At 46.7% G+C, this 15,294-nt stretch overlaps 1 protein-coding gene and 1 pseudogene across 1 annotated transcript in view; one reads left to right on the top strand and one right to left on the bottom strand.

The window, feature by feature from the left end:
* Positions 1–1,404: 1,404 nt before the first annotated feature.
* Positions 1,405–2,280, bottom strand: LOC144129898 (uncharacterized; annotated as a pseudogene).
* A 4,821-nt stretch (positions 2,281–7,101) lies between these two features.
* The window catches only part of LOC144128609 (cell adhesion molecule Dscam1-like), a 388,116-nt gene continuing 379,923 nt past the window's right edge, over positions 7,102–15,294 (top strand). The window contains exon 1 of the mRNA XM_077662144.1: positions 7,102–7,468. Within this exon, the coding sequence (XP_077518270.1) occupies positions 7,387–7,468 (82 nt within the window). The 5' untranslated portion in view covers positions 7,102–7,386. The remainder of the gene's footprint in view (positions 7,469–15,294) is intronic.

Below are 15,294 nucleotides of genomic sequence, written 5' to 3'. Positions count from 1 at the left end.
AGCAATAAATCGCCGCTGGCCATTTTTGAGAGCTTATAGCCAATGCCTAAGGTTTCTGTCAAGCACTTTGACACAAGGAAGGGGGATATTATTCTTGCCTGCTTATCTTGTTCTTCACTATGGATCACGTGATGATTCGGAAAAGTTACTTTTCTTTTTTGAAAGAAGTCGTCTGCCTCTTTCCGCCCTCTTTTGAGAGAGCGATCTGGTTATGAAAGTGGGGGAGCCATAAAAAATTAAGTTTTTCGGTCATGGTGCCAGCCACCCACCATGGAGTCCAACTAGGGGACGGGACAGGAACTTGCAAGGAAAGCCTGCCCACGCCAGCTGTACACCTTAACTATAACCAAATATGACGCAACTCAGGGTGGCTGGCCACACAAGGTTAACCCTCGCCGCCAGGAAAAAAGGAAAAACGAAGTGAGTAGGATACAGTATAGTTGTGAGAAAGGGGTACGAAAGTGAAAGATAGAGGGGAGGATAGGAAAAGGCGACTGCCGATTTCCCCCGGCCGGGTCAGGCCGAAGGTGCTGTCTACAGGAAGCTGGGGCCGAAGTGGTGTGTTGCCTTCGCCTAGGTGCCTTAAAGGTCCAAACGCTCGGCATCGGCTCAACCACCAGGAGCCCCTTTTTCCCTGGACACGGCGATGCCATGCACGGCTAGGCGCGGGTGCTCGGGTACGTGGTGATGTACTGTTCACCATCATCACCCTGCGGGGATGTCCCTGCGGATGCTCCGGAACCCGTGGTGTCGCCACTCATCAATGCCTGCAAGCTGCAGACGCCCTCTTGCGGGGATATTTCCACAATGGCTCCCAGAGACTGGATGATCAAAAGTATGCATCCTGCCGAAGTACCCGCCGCATCAGACACGCTGAACGGACGCACCATACTGTCGGTCTGGCCTTGACTCTCGATTTTGGTTTCTTGTACCGCTACAATATCCAATTCCTGCTCAGTCACGAGTCGTAACAGCAGATTCTGCCTCCTCCGGGATGAAAGATATCTGACATTGAGCGTGGCTACGACGAAGTGTCTTTCAAAAGCCGCCATCGCTTAGCAAGACCAGGACACCAGTACGGCACTTACCTTTGTTCGCACAACGTCGCACCGTGTAGTGTCATCCCGCAATTATTAGGACTTTGAGTTGTCGTCGCGAGGGAGCGACGACGATCGTTGCCCGCTGGTGACACGCTGCTTTTTCACCTACCTCGGCATCCAGCTGGCTTTGTAGCAAACGTTGCCTTTGCTCCGGGCTCATTGCAACGACATCGTCGCGGCGCCGTATAGCAGCAGCAGGGTCGACCTCCATGCATTCTCCGTTGCCTTTTTCAGCGGGGCGTGGGATATCCTGCGGTTGCTCGGTAACCTTGCTCATGACTGCCGACTCGGGTGGGCTGAGCGTTCATTCAGCAGTCGGTAGCGTGTCGTTTTCCTTGTCGTCGCCCTTCAATGCAGCCGTTAGGGTCTCAACCACTGGGTTGGAGGCTGCCTGCTCAACTTCATCCTCGTCCATATGCAGCTCACTGTTTTCGCCGAGTGTTCCTCGCCCAGCCGCGCGGGCGTACGACTTCATGCATTCAGCCTCTTCGTGCCCGTACGCGTGGCACTGGCTACACTTGGGCACCTTGCAGTGGCGCCTAATGTGGCCTGTGTTGCGGCAGCGGAGACATATCGGCGCACAACCAGGCACGACGACTAACACTGCCCCGTTCCCGATACGCATCTGAACGGGTAGGCGCTCGAGGCTTGCACCTTCTCGTAGAACCAGCCGCTCATCTTGAGTAGTCGAGGAAGCGTTCTCAAACCCGCCGTTCTTCCATCTATCGCTCGAGACTTCTTTCACTTCGCCGTACTCAGCGAACGCCCGCCTCAGAGTTCCGTTGCTCACATTGAAGGCACACAGATGCACCTTCAGCCGCGCTTCGTGCCTTTCAGGCTCAAAAACCACGCAAGCCTTCCCTTTAACAGTGATATGTCCGGCGTCGAGCAGCTTTTTCTTGGCCTCCTAGCTGCGGAAGTTTACTAACCAGACGTGCGACATCTGGTATGCTCCGATACCGCCCACCTATTCGATGACACCGGCTTCTTTCATCGGCTGGCGGAAATCTTCAATCCTGTAAGGCCTCCGAGTGGTGTCGCAGTGAAGAACAACCATTGTTTTCAGTCCTTCTCCGGTAGGCAGGGGCGGCAGAACAATCGTGTAGTATTTCAAACCGTCCAAAAACGATGTGCCGCGGCAAGCATCGGCCGTTATCACAGCTCGCGAAGAGCCAGCCATCCTGCGTCCTTTCACGACCGTGGCCGGAAGCAGAACGACTATGCTATCGCCGCAGCCAATCACGCCTCGTGTTAAACTGCAACACACTTGTTCTTGTTGTTATCCCCATACTATGGCATACACTTTCACGCTGTGCACCGCACATCGTCGTCTTCATCAACTTCCATTTGCGGCGCGAACAGACCATATCAGCTTAACCTCAATCAGAGCTTAACCTGAGTCTAATTTCGTCGCCAGGCGTGCCGACGACCCAGCAAACAAAATTATGAGCCTAACCGGCTAAACACATGCTTTCAGACTTCTATTCAATTAACCTACGTTAAAACCCTACCACTTTTTTCTTCCTGCTTCCTTTCTTTCTTCCTTTCGTCTTTCATTCTTTGTTGTTAGTATCATCCTATCATGAATTTCTGCTCACCATGTTCCCTTCGAATCAGCACACGGTAGCAAACAAGATCCTCAGCTCATTGACCCATCGCACTCTCCTCCCTTTAATCCATCACAGTTAACGAGCATTCAATGGCACCGTGTCTGAAAAAAGGCAGTGCTCATATTTGCAACGTTATTTCAGATATTTGACAGTCAGAAGGGCAAAAAAAAATTGGAGAGGAAACTTAAGCTCCACCCTAAGTGTATTGTGTGATAGCGTGATTGGTTAAGTGATGCCCATATATAAGGAATTGTTCATTCTCGATTATGCACTTATACATCCCTTGCGCAGTGATGGAGTGGCTAAGCGATGCGCCAATGCCCGGCGGTAGCAGGTGCTGCCGCATTTGGGGCTTGTGCGACACAGGTTGCTCTCGCCGAATGATGAATCATTAATTTACCTGCCACCTACCACTGCGGTCAGTCTGCTCACTTCCGGTGGGCAGGTTGTGATGACGCCACAAGTCACGTGACCTAGGTGGCCTACCTGGTTGCCTCTCCGAGGATTTTTCGCTCGCAACACCGACGCCGACGCTGACGACGCCGGATTTTTTTCAGAAAAGCCAGCCTTAAAGATATGTGGTTAAAGGTCACACAGATATTTGCGATTACGACACTGATGATAACTAAAATATTACTTCGGTTTTGCAAGACTGCCTTCTTTCGTAAGTATATGGGGTACGCTTGGCATCGACAAAACCTAACCTGTTTATTGCTTACAGGTTAATCAGGAGTAAAAGCCGATTGTGTGTGTAGCTTGATAAAAAGTGAACTAATGTTAATGCAGTCACTGTGAGAAATTTAAAGTCGTCATTCAGAAATGCATCCAACAGTGTCGCTGCATCCAAAATGTGCTGCCAAGAGGTGTCAATTTCTCACGTTACGACATGGACATCATCGCGCAACAAAAAAAGGCCGCCACCATCTGCAAAACGTCGAAGTAACGAGCGTTAGCTGCTTGGTTTACCAGATGAAGAAAGCGCAGAAGAACGCGCCGCTCGTCTCGAGAAACGGAATGCAATAAATACCATTTGAAACGGGGTGTATTGCCACCATGCTCGGCTACGAGTGCACGCACGACACCTAGCGGAACGATCGCGGCCTAGCGCCATCTATCAGAGAAATTACGATGCACGTTTACCAAAGTCGAGTTGCATCCCTTCAAGATACGTTCCAAACGAAATTTGCTTCGTCTGGGAGGTAAAGGTAGGCCTAGAATTCGGCTCGCGGAGTGATATGGTAACGCTTCAATTTGTAATTGCATGTATGCATTGTTTACCTATTACTTAACTGTGGTTTTAATTCCATACCATAACCCATAGGGTTTTATTTGCCTACTAAATTCGATATACAGCTGTCTCCAGATGGGTGCTCGTTGTGGTCGGGGTATATATAGTTGCATGCATAGCGCTTCCTTAACGAAAGTTTTCTTACCCGGTTTAGGATATTTTTTGGTGAGGTGGGGGAAAGGAATGAGAGGGCACAACCAATTTTATAGGCCGCCATCTTGGATCCAAGAAACCGAAACTATGCTGCCATTTCGTCCCCTGACGTCATACTCGTCTAGTTTCACCTCTATCCACCATAGTGGACCGTGACGTCCTCATTGGCACGCGGCAGATGGTTGTTTCTATAATGCTATTGTAGATGGCGCTACAAATGCGAGATCCGCTGTTTTCTAGCTGCAGCCACAGATGGCGCTTTGATCTCGGGGTGGTAGGAGAGCTCACAAAATCTCGAAACGTGATGAGTAGTTGCTGCCGCAGATGGCGCTGGATCAGGGGTGGTAGCAGACCCCATGAAATCTCGAAACGTGATGAGTAAGAGCAAACGCTCTTAAAACAAATGTGCGGCGACGTGAGGGAACTTTGCTGCGTCGCCTGTGGCTTGGTGTCGCACTGACACACCATTAATTAACTGTGATCGACATGGCTGATAACCCTGCATGTGACACCTGTGGCCGCGATGAGACCATATCTCATATTCTTTGCGAATGCTCAGCGTACAGTTCTGAAAGACATTCTCAACGCCGTGCTCTGGAACACATCGATTCACGCCAGCTAATGGAGCTCAAGATTCTTGAACACTGGCCGCGGCGATCATCGGCGGTCAGGGCCTGCCAGGCCCTCCTGCAGTTCTTAAAAGTGTCGCGCCTGCACAACAGGCTGTGACTTGGCCGAGGCCTTTTCGCCTTTTCCATTGCATGCATGCAGTGTACATTCCGAACGTCGTCATGGTTTATATTTTACGAAAACTCGCAATGAAGTTACCTTTATTTTAATCAACATTTCTAGCAACATTTCCGCGAATAATAGAGGTCCACATGCATGAGGCGTGTGTTGCGGAAACCATGTACAAAAAGAAAGAGCGGCTTTCTAACACTTTATTGATTGTTAGTAGAGCATAGTTAAATCTATTTAAACCCGGTTGTTGTGGTTGTTGTCTCTGAAGCAGTGGCTCATACCCACGTGTGAACTACAACTAACGCCAAGTTTTCTTCTATCTTCAAAGAGAAAAAACCTGTTTCGGAAGACTGTGCCGAGGGTGGCCGCACAAAAGCATAATCTTTTTTTTTTTATGGGAGGGGGGGGGGGGGGCTGGCTTGGTCTGGTACTTATTACAAATTTTTTACACGGTCTACTCTTTCTATAATTAATCGCATCGTCCGATATTGTATCTGTCCAGTCTTCTACATTTTCCTGCCACGAGATGGTTCAGGCTCAGGGAAGCTGGTGCGTTGCCCAAGGCCATTTTCATTATTTTATAATAAAACAACCACTACCACCACCATCGCCACAAAGGCTTTGCAGAGAAAGGACTACTGTAGCTTTATAAATGGCGTCAGTTGTCAGATGCTGCACTCTTCATGGTCGTTTAGAAATTCACCGACGCTTTACTCCGCCCCCATATACACTTTTATTCCATTCATTGTGCTTGTCCCTATGCCCGTTAGGTGAGCATCCGTCTCTTCGGACCTTCACTACTTGCCACCCTGCAGAAGTTCCTGTCCGTTTTGCTTCTTTCCTGAAAGCACGAGCAATATAAGCTTCATGTTGTTTAATGTGCTAATCAGAGGAGTTTGACCTAATATCCTAATATACAGAGATACCGCGATGCCAGTTTGATATTTTTTATAGAGACGAATTTCGAAAAATTAGGCAGTCAGAAAATAAATAAGTCGCTTAAACTGCATTCTTTTATTGCTATACTCTTCTGTAGAGCAGAACTTCTGGCTGCATGTAATTATCCGTGCAAACTATATCTCGTGTTGCTTACGGCACCACAAAAAGCAGCCTATTTCCAGAATGGAAGTGATTGTGACTTTGTTCTGCCGGTGAGCAAGACGAAACCTAAATTTGAAGCATAAGCTGCTGACTATAGATGCGAGATGAATTTTGAAAGGGTGCACTGTGCGATAGAATGCACCTCGGTTGACCGGGCCCAAATTCTCTTATTGTTCTTCAAAAACCCGCTGAAACCTCTCTAAAATGATATATGCTTACACTTTCTATTCCAGACCGCAGTCCTGGGCCAGTTCGTTTTAAAGATAAAAAAGGCATCTCACGTAACAAGTTTCATGGTAAACAGGCAGCCATCGTTATTATTGAAATATGCTTCTTTGGCAATAACAATGAAGTACATCGAAATGAGTGAAATGAAAGAATTCGTTCGTATTTTTTGTAGAAAAGCAACATTCAGTAAGTTCGTATCCAGCAAGTATACTTGACAAAAATATTCGAGTGGCTTTTTTTGTGCACAGAAGAGTTGGACTAATTAGCTTGAAGTACCGTATTGAGAAGGCGTTCATGTCTACAGCGACAAAAAACGGGGCCCCTGATAGGCAAATGCCGAAAGAAATTAAGGCGCTCTTTAGAGGCATTGTCAGGGAGCCGTCAGAGGGCGGCAGTGCTTTTGTTTACAAAGGCGTCGCTACGGCTGGCGTTTAAATCAATGCTTGGCGTGATCGTCCCGAGGACTGGAAGTCCCGGCTCCTCAAAGCGCACGCAACGCCCAAATCTAAATCGCGCGCTTCTCGGGCGGGAAGGGAGCGCGCGAAAAATCTCGCCAAAACACTCGATCTCGTGACGTCGAGTCATCGAGCGACGGGGACCAATCGCAGGGCGCGGAGCACCGAAACCGGAAGAAGGAAAGGGCGTAACTTCCTCTCCCTGACAGAGGAGAGAGACTGAGAGTGCGAGCGTAGACGGGGAAGCCGTGTTGGGAAGAAGAAAAGGATGCGAAGGAAAAAAAGAAGGTGCGAAAGGAAAACGAGGGATCGAAGGGAAATACGCCGGCTTCCCTTCCTCCCTGTGGCTCTTCCCCTCTCTCCGTGTGGCTCGCCTCCCCCCTCTCCCGATCGTACTGTCGTCGCGAGGTACACTCGACGGCTCCGACAACGTGTTTCGCGTCAGCCGGGAGCAGACGTTCCATCCGATGCGGCCCGTGGCGCGGGTTCTCCGCTTTCGCAGAGCGGAGTAGGGAGCGACGTGCGGCTTTAACGCGCTGCATGAGCTGCGTGTCGTTCTGCCTTCCAATAGCTTCTCTCAAGGACCTATCGTCGAAGGCGCGGAGGCTGTCTAGTGCGATCTCCTAACCACCGGAAGGACGAAAAGAAACTTTGGACCTTGTCTTCCGTCCGGCCGGTCGCTGTGTGCTTTTCGTTCCGTTCTGGTCGACATGTGCGCGGCGGCGCGACGCGACCCCCTGCTGTGGATAACGCTGGTCGTCGTCACCTGCTGTGGCTCTCTCGCTGGCGGTGGTGAGCTGCCGTTTTCTTAATTGTTATTTCTTCCCCTTCTCACATTTTTGTTCGGCGTGCTTCAGTGGGAATTCAGTGTGGCCACCAGAACTACTCGAATACGAGGAACACTGAAAAACCGCTCATGCACTGCGCGAACCGCAGACAGCACTCTTTAAAGTTAAAAACTCCGTCCAGTTTTCATATTTTCGTGTATCGCACTCCTGTGCCGATAAACGTACTTGACGTGCTGCTGTCTGGGCTATTGGAGGTAGATTACACGCGGTAAATATATATATGCCTCCTCTGGTCACTTGCATCGCATTAATTCTATCTATCAACCCATGACAGCACGAAAGAAAAGTAGTTTTCAGTATGCAAATATAGGATAGTGTGCTGACATCGCCTACACCGTCAAGGGTTGTCAGCAAACACTGGGTAGTAATGAAAACTGTTTCAACGACATCATTATTAAAGCAGTGAGTTCCAGTCTTGCCTATTCCGTAAGTATCACGAAGCGCTCAGAAGACTGCTGTTCATTGACAATGATCCGCAATGGCAACTTTTTTCTAACGTCGAATTAGTTTAAAAATTATCAAGTTTCTTTACCTGCTGTTAAATGTAGTTTTGCTGTTTCAGAGCGTCCAAAGAGCTAAACTGAGCGTAGACGCGTTGTAGACGACTACGGGGAATCGAAAAAAAAACAAAGGTTTAATGCAAAGTAGTCAGAAAGCGATACGATTTCTACGCAGTACTACAAAATTTACATATACTATTAAAGGTCAAGTTCCACACCGCAGAATTTTTCTTTTCGTCCACACTACATCGTCACCTTTAGTTTAAAGTAGTACAAAATGAGACGGCACCTGCATAATAGTAAAGCTCTCATTTGAAGGAAGTTGAGCCCGGAGACTTGGGAAAAGTGCCACAGATGCTGTATACTGCGTTTAATAGTTCACACCATGCACAACTAATGCGAGTACGTCTCTTCTAAGAACTTCACTATAAGATTCCACTCCCTTCACACACCGGTATCTACTTGTATTCTGCGACAATGTTCCACAATCGAGCATAGGCGTAACATACAAACACTTGAAGCAGTAGGCGCGATACCAGGCGCCGACTCCTGCATCGGAAAGTTAAAAAGCGTTTCTCGCTCGAAATCGCCACCAGCAGTCTTTGCTCCGGTGACCTTTTGCCTGGCTGCTGCACATCGACTCGAAGACACCGGTATAGTAGCCCGAACACTCGCAATGCGCTTCTAGCGACACTTGGAGCGGGACAACAAAGGCTCATTTTCGCTCTCAGCGCAACACGAACGGGACACAAGACGAAGGACTAGCACAAACAGGCGCTGACTATCAACTGTTTTTTTTATTGAAGAACGAAAAGCGTATAAATACAAACAGTGAACTACTTATCATTCAACAAAAGTTATCTGGAAGGCACGTGGGAGGTTAGATAGCTCAATTCCCTCTCGGATAACGTTATGGAAGGGCTGCTGATACATTTTGCGCCATTGTGATAAATATAAAAAGCTTCCATAACTTCGCGTGTTAATTTATTGTTATGTCGGAACAGGAGGCGCGTGTTCTTGTAATCGGGAACACAGTGGCATTTTTTGCACTGGAAAGACGCCTAGGCAAAGGCCTAGTCGACGTTCTGAAGACCTTTAAGGAATGCGGACGTGGGCTGGAGTTCACAACTGAGGTTCCCAGCAACAAAGGACTGCAGTTTTTGGATTTGGCATTGTGTGGGGGAGGAAAACACTTGTGTTGGTGGTATCGCCCGAGGACTGCCAAACCATTGCTAAACTTCCGGCCTGGCCATTCTAAGCTCATAAAGGAGGGCATTGCCGCATCTTGCCTGCAATCAGCTCTCAGGAAATCTTGCCATGAAAGGACGCGAGAGAGCATTTTGGCGCAAACAGGCAGGTTACGTGTGAACGGGTACCCAGATCAACTCATTTCCAGGGCAGCGGAGAAACTTCTTAGGCAGCTCAAGAATAGGGCTCTGCCGAAAGAAGCCAAAAAGAAAAAGCCGGCTGTGGTCCCGTATGCACACTGCTTGTCACATGGGCTGAAAAAAGTTGCGGGTAGATGCGACGTTGATGTCGTCTTTTCTGCACCTAGAAAACTTAGCGCAATGTGCAAACAGGTGAATCAGAGGCACTACGGCAAGAGCAAGAGGGATTCTTGTCAAGTGCGTCATGTGCCGCCATCTATACTTTGCGAGGTAGGGGTGGTATACCAGGTCCCCTTCTCTTGCGGTGCCACGTACATTGGCCAGACTGGCAGGTGCGTTAACAAACGCTTGATGGAGCATAAAAACACCAGAAAAAATGACTCCCTGTCTCAGACAGGCTCCCACAGCAGGCAATGCCAATGCAGGCATGAAAAGGATCATGCAGAAAGGAGAGCTAAAGGGGACCCCCTTGACCAGGCGTCTTTCTAGTGCAAAAAATGCCACTGTGTTCCCGATTACAAGAACACGCGCATCCTGTTCCGACATAACAATAAATTAACACGCGAAGTTATGGAAGCTTTTTATATTTACCACAACGGCGCAAAATGTATCAGCAGCCCTTCCATAACGTTATCCGAGAGGGAATTGAGCTATCTAACCTCCCACGTGCCTTCCAGATAACTTTTGTTGAATGATAAGTAGTTCACTGTTTGTATTTATACGCTTTTCGTTCTTCAATAAAAAAACCAGTTGATAGTCAGCGCCTGTTTGTGCTAGTCCTTCGTCTTGTGTCCCGTTCGTGTTACGCTGAGAGCGAAAATGAGCACTTACCAACTCGCCCAAATTTCCGCCTTGCAGAACAAAGGCTATAAAACGGAGCCCTTTGGCTCGCATGCACGGAACTCTTGTCAATGTAAAACTCGAGCGACGTTCAGAGTGCAAGAATACTGCCACAGCGTGGACGAGCTGAGTGTGAGATAAAAGATCGCGTTGTTCACGATACTTTCTTCATCATTCTCGTCCCTCTGCTGGTGTTTGCACTAAAAGACCTGCACTGCCTCGTGATATGTGTTTCGGGCAAGTGCGCCTTGCAGAATACGCTATCGCGTGACGAGTGGTTCTGCGTTCACCGTGATAAAAATGCTGCGTAAGGATGCGAATAAAATAAATGCGATGAGGCTCAAGGTATCGCGTTCATCTAATGTAACACGTAATTCAACCTGAGCTGTAGTCTAATGAGGAGGTAGGCAACCTCTCTCGGTTCGGTTTGCGACCAAATACGGTCACATATCCAGCAGCTGGAGCTATAATGTGTTACGGAAACGCGTTCGAGGCCCCTTCTCTGTTCGCCTATCTCACTGCGATCTTGCTGGCAAGAAGAAAGTTGATGTAATACCAGAAGGTCCCGGAAGGGGGACGCATTCCGTAAAATTCACATTAGAGGCTAGAGAGTCTTCTCACTTCTACCATGTTAGAACGAGCGAGATGAGCAGAAGAGGCGAAATCGAAATTTAACGACGACCACAAGCTCGCGATGCTCCTCGTATGATACTAAGCAAATGATGTCACCGCTAACTGACTTGCTAACGGAAGGAAGGAGACATCAATGGTCACCTGAATGATAAAATTTGTGGTGAACAGATAAAGATTTCTAATGCACTTTGGGAGCTTCTCTATTGTGGAGTATATTGCCTGCGCTTAGGTGGATGCAACTGAATAATTGCTCCCTGATATCACAGCGAAGAGTTCAGGCATTTTGAGATTTAGCACTTCACAGAGTGCTAGCATATGAAGCAGAGTGGTGGTATATGTTTTGGCATGGCGAGTTTTAATGTTCAACTTAAAAACAAGGTGACAAAAAAAAAATAAACTCAGAGGACTGAACACTTCGAAAGCACACTGCTTTCGAAGTTCTCAGCTGGCACAAAGAAATAAGTATCTTAATTATACAATATAAAGCGGTCAACGAACCAAATTCTTTTTTTTTTCATAGAACTTGTCGATTGTTAGCTTTCCGTCCTTACAAATAAAAGGTCACAAGGATCACGATACTCAAGACTCGCATGCAAGAATCTAGTTGCAGAAGTCTCTATGCACAATTCCTCTGTTGGACATCATTGTACAAAACAGCAAAGAGTTAAACAAGATTTCTCGTGCTTTAGAAGCTGGTGTGGAGCCGAGTTCCGTGATGCTTTTACAACCGTCATTTCGTTACCCTTTACTGTTGGCCAATCCGGCCTTTAATAAAAGAGATGGCAAATCGCTTAGCTTACAACTTACCAGCCCCGACGCCACTATCTGAATGAACAAAAAATTCTTAACAAATACCTGCCCAGGTGTTTCAGAACGGAATAATGGTAATGAGATTTCGACACCTCAATTTTCCTTCGCCGATTCTGCACTTTCGCTCGAGAACAAAACATTTTAAAGAGAATTTTGAACGCGCTAAGATTTAGTGTGGCTTCAAGCCCGCATACATTGCATAACGCAACCTCGTTGACCCAGTTGAAAAGTCAGTTTTTTTTTGTTTTTGCGTTCCTGTCGTCTGGAATAATAAAGCAGATTTTTAGCAGGTCGGCGAACAGTTAGGCCTTACATAAAACATAACATCAAAAGCCAAGAGAGAAATAATAGGCAATAGATAAAGAAAAAAAGAAAAGAACCGGCGCCGTACGCATTAGCCTGTTATTAAGCTGGCCTAGACATCTTCCCGGATGACAGCTCCGACCACACCTCCCTGGATGTGAGTCCTCCGCCATTGACGTTCGCATCGTTATAGCTTCTTTAGTTGTTCACGTGGCTCTAAAGAGTCATACGAAATTGCATTTTTTTTTATAATGCATAGGTGTCTGGTATGGATGATCAATTCACCCCTTTCTCGCTACACTGACTGGCCTGTCCCGTGGCAGGAAGCGTGGGCGTCTTAAACAAGCACCCACGGCCGCTTCATTTTTTTTTTGCGGGGGGGGGGGGGGGGGAACGAAAGAAGAAGAATAAAATTGAAATATTTTACGTCGTTCATCGCTTGTTAAAATAATGAATGGGACGTGAACTTTCTGGGAACAGGTAGACACCAGTGAACTGAATACACAAAACGATAGGAAGTGATTGAAGCGAAGGTTTCTTCGATCCGCCATTACCGAAGCCTTGGCGGTTGGAATCAGGCCAGTCCTTCACTGCTTCCAATTAAGCTTAGCTAGGTCTTTAAAGTGCTGCTAGTTGAATTGCAACTGGAGGTCTTTTATCAGGTTATTGTTGAATCAGTATTTTGGAAACTGTTAAAAACAGTAAACAGCATAACTTGTTTCCAAGGTTCAAGTTGTAAAGCACAAAAAACAATCTGTTATAGGTACCATCAGTCTCAGCTGGACAAAGTTTAGTCCTCTAGCGCAGTCAATAACACTTCTTCAAAATCGGGTTGCTAGAAACTACTATGGTTGCATAATCATAGGTACGTCACAGTGCAATAGTAAGAAGCATTCACTTCTCTTGGGATCAAGAACACGAAGCTTGGGATAAAGAGCACGAAGAGAAATGCGAAAACAATGCGTCGAGAAACGACTCTTTTTTTTTTCCTTAGCGCGGGTTTCAGAGGCACTGGCACACCCAATATTCCATGTCTTCCGTTTGATGGCGCTCAGGTAGAAGCCACTGCTCCCTCTAACCATCAGTCGGAAATGCGATCAAACCTACGGTCTGTACCTCAACCCGACTTTTCCCGACGCGGTAATTCGCGGTGAGGCCTAAAAGCCAAAATTTTGAAAATGACCTAATTTTTATCAGAAAGGAAAAATACAGAAGGCAAGCGTCAGTTTACAACATGACATCTCGCTCCAAGTAATTTCCTAACTGTATGTGGAACATGAGCAGTGTAATAATAACAAAAACACGGGACACATCGGAACGTAGGAAAACTATACTCTCGAGTGATCTTCACAGTGCACTTAAACTGAAGGACCATCTTCAAGGTAAACATAATAAGCGCTTCCGGCAACAGAATTAATAAACGATATAAACTTCTTTGTTTCAACTCAGCGTAAATCCTCACTTTTCTTTATAAAGGGTGATAAAAACTATACATGAAGAGCAAATACATTTTCTATAAGTTCACATTTGAAAACCACAGACCAAGCCAAGGCTGTATGAGTCCTTTAAGACGGACCTAAGGGAGGCCTGCCATAGCACTGCTTGGCTGTACCGGATGCCAAATGCGCATAAATCCAAAGCTGGCATACTTGCCAATTCAAGAGTAAGGCTCTCCGCTTTACCTCAGCAAGCCATACTCTAGCACTTCATGCTCCTTCGGAGCCGCACTGCACACAAGTCATGTGCATTAAAGTCACTCTGAGGCACACAAGCAGAAAAGTACTCGTGAGAATTTGCATTGCTTCCAGAATGTGGCTTCACAGACGTGTTTTCGCAACAGCAAACGCAAACCCGTTCACATTAAGCTGTAATGGACTCAGAAGAGTAGCGTTGCATTGACCATAGCATACAAACTGCTAGCAGCAGCTCATAAAAAATTCACATTTTTAATGAAAACTCGTACTTGACTCTAAATCCGGTGTCCGTAATAATTAAACCGAGTAATGCGAGTTAGAAGTTATACGGCATGAATATTGAAACTCGGCGTTCAACATCGCAGTAGTACTGTCAAAGGCAACAGATTTTAATGAACATTGCTACTCTCTTCAACTTTCATTACCTGTTTGCGCGGTACAGTTGCTTCATGTAATTACAACGCAAAACTGACGTGCGCTTGCTTTCGCCAGTTTCTTCAATGAAATCAGCAACAGAATGTATCGGAGTTACTTTAAAGTCGGCTACATGATCTTTTATTTAATCACAAGGGCATCACTCCTATCGTTTTGTTTAAACACGACTGCTTCTCGCGAAGATCTAACAAGATGAGTTTTTTTTTTAGTTTTCTGAAGACAGTGCTCGATGTAATCCGAGGCATTCACGAGTATTTCCAGGGACGCTCATTCTAAACGAGCCGATCTAGTAACACGCTGCAGTCACAAACGACGCAATTTCTCTAGCGTGTGAGGAAACCGTGGTTCGCTGGTTAATAGTCACTATTACTCGCGAGAAAGTGTTCTTGCAACGCAGCGTCAGTATGTCCGTGACAGTTGCAACCTTAGTCGGCCCCAGTAGACTGATCCCTGTCACTTGTATTGCAGTGAAAAAAACCTTGAGATTATGTTGCAGGCAAACAGTTAGAAAATACAAAGGCGCCTCTCCACCAGTTGGGAGTGAATCCACAATCTAAGATGGGGAAGGATACCTTCGAGGTGCTTAACCGTGCAAATTCTGTGCACTACCCTTATTATTGTCACACACCACGGCCAGCGTTATCATGGAGACATCCCGATTCAGAAACCTCTCGATAATAATACATAAGCTTTTATTTGCTTAACTTAGAGTCACTAGCTCACATTTCTTGAGCTACACATTCGAAGCACCGCTTTGTTCACTGCCGATTCGAAGTGAACGGTGAAGCACAGCAGACGTTTAATGATCCATAGATGCCATAAATACGCGCAGTGGAACAAACAATGGGAAATGATCCTGTATGCCTGGTGCCGGTTCAATATGAAGAAGTCTCACAAGGTTGTGTTCAGTTGCTATTGCTACCAAACATTTTAAGGGTCCTTTAGTTACACTTTTCTCGGGGAAATTTTATTGGAAAACTGCACTTTTAGCCCAGAATTTTAGATAGGCCCTTAACAAGGGGGGTCTTCTCTGTTTATGCAGATTGACCAGCGTTCGAAAATCACGCACCTGCTCTTCTATAATAGCCCTTAAAAACCAGCAGCTACTGGTAAATTTTCTGCGGTTCTCAGGAGGCTTTGTCTTAAATATCCTTGCTTTTACACTTA

This window comes from Amblyomma americanum, chromosome 4 (genome assembly GCF_052857255.1).
Source record: "Amblyomma americanum isolate KBUSLIRL-KWMA chromosome 4, ASM5285725v1, whole genome shotgun sequence".
NCBI lineage: Eukaryota > Metazoa > Arthropoda > Arachnida > Ixodida > Ixodidae > Amblyomma > Amblyomma americanum.
This window is presented reverse-complemented; position numbering and strand designations above follow the sequence as displayed.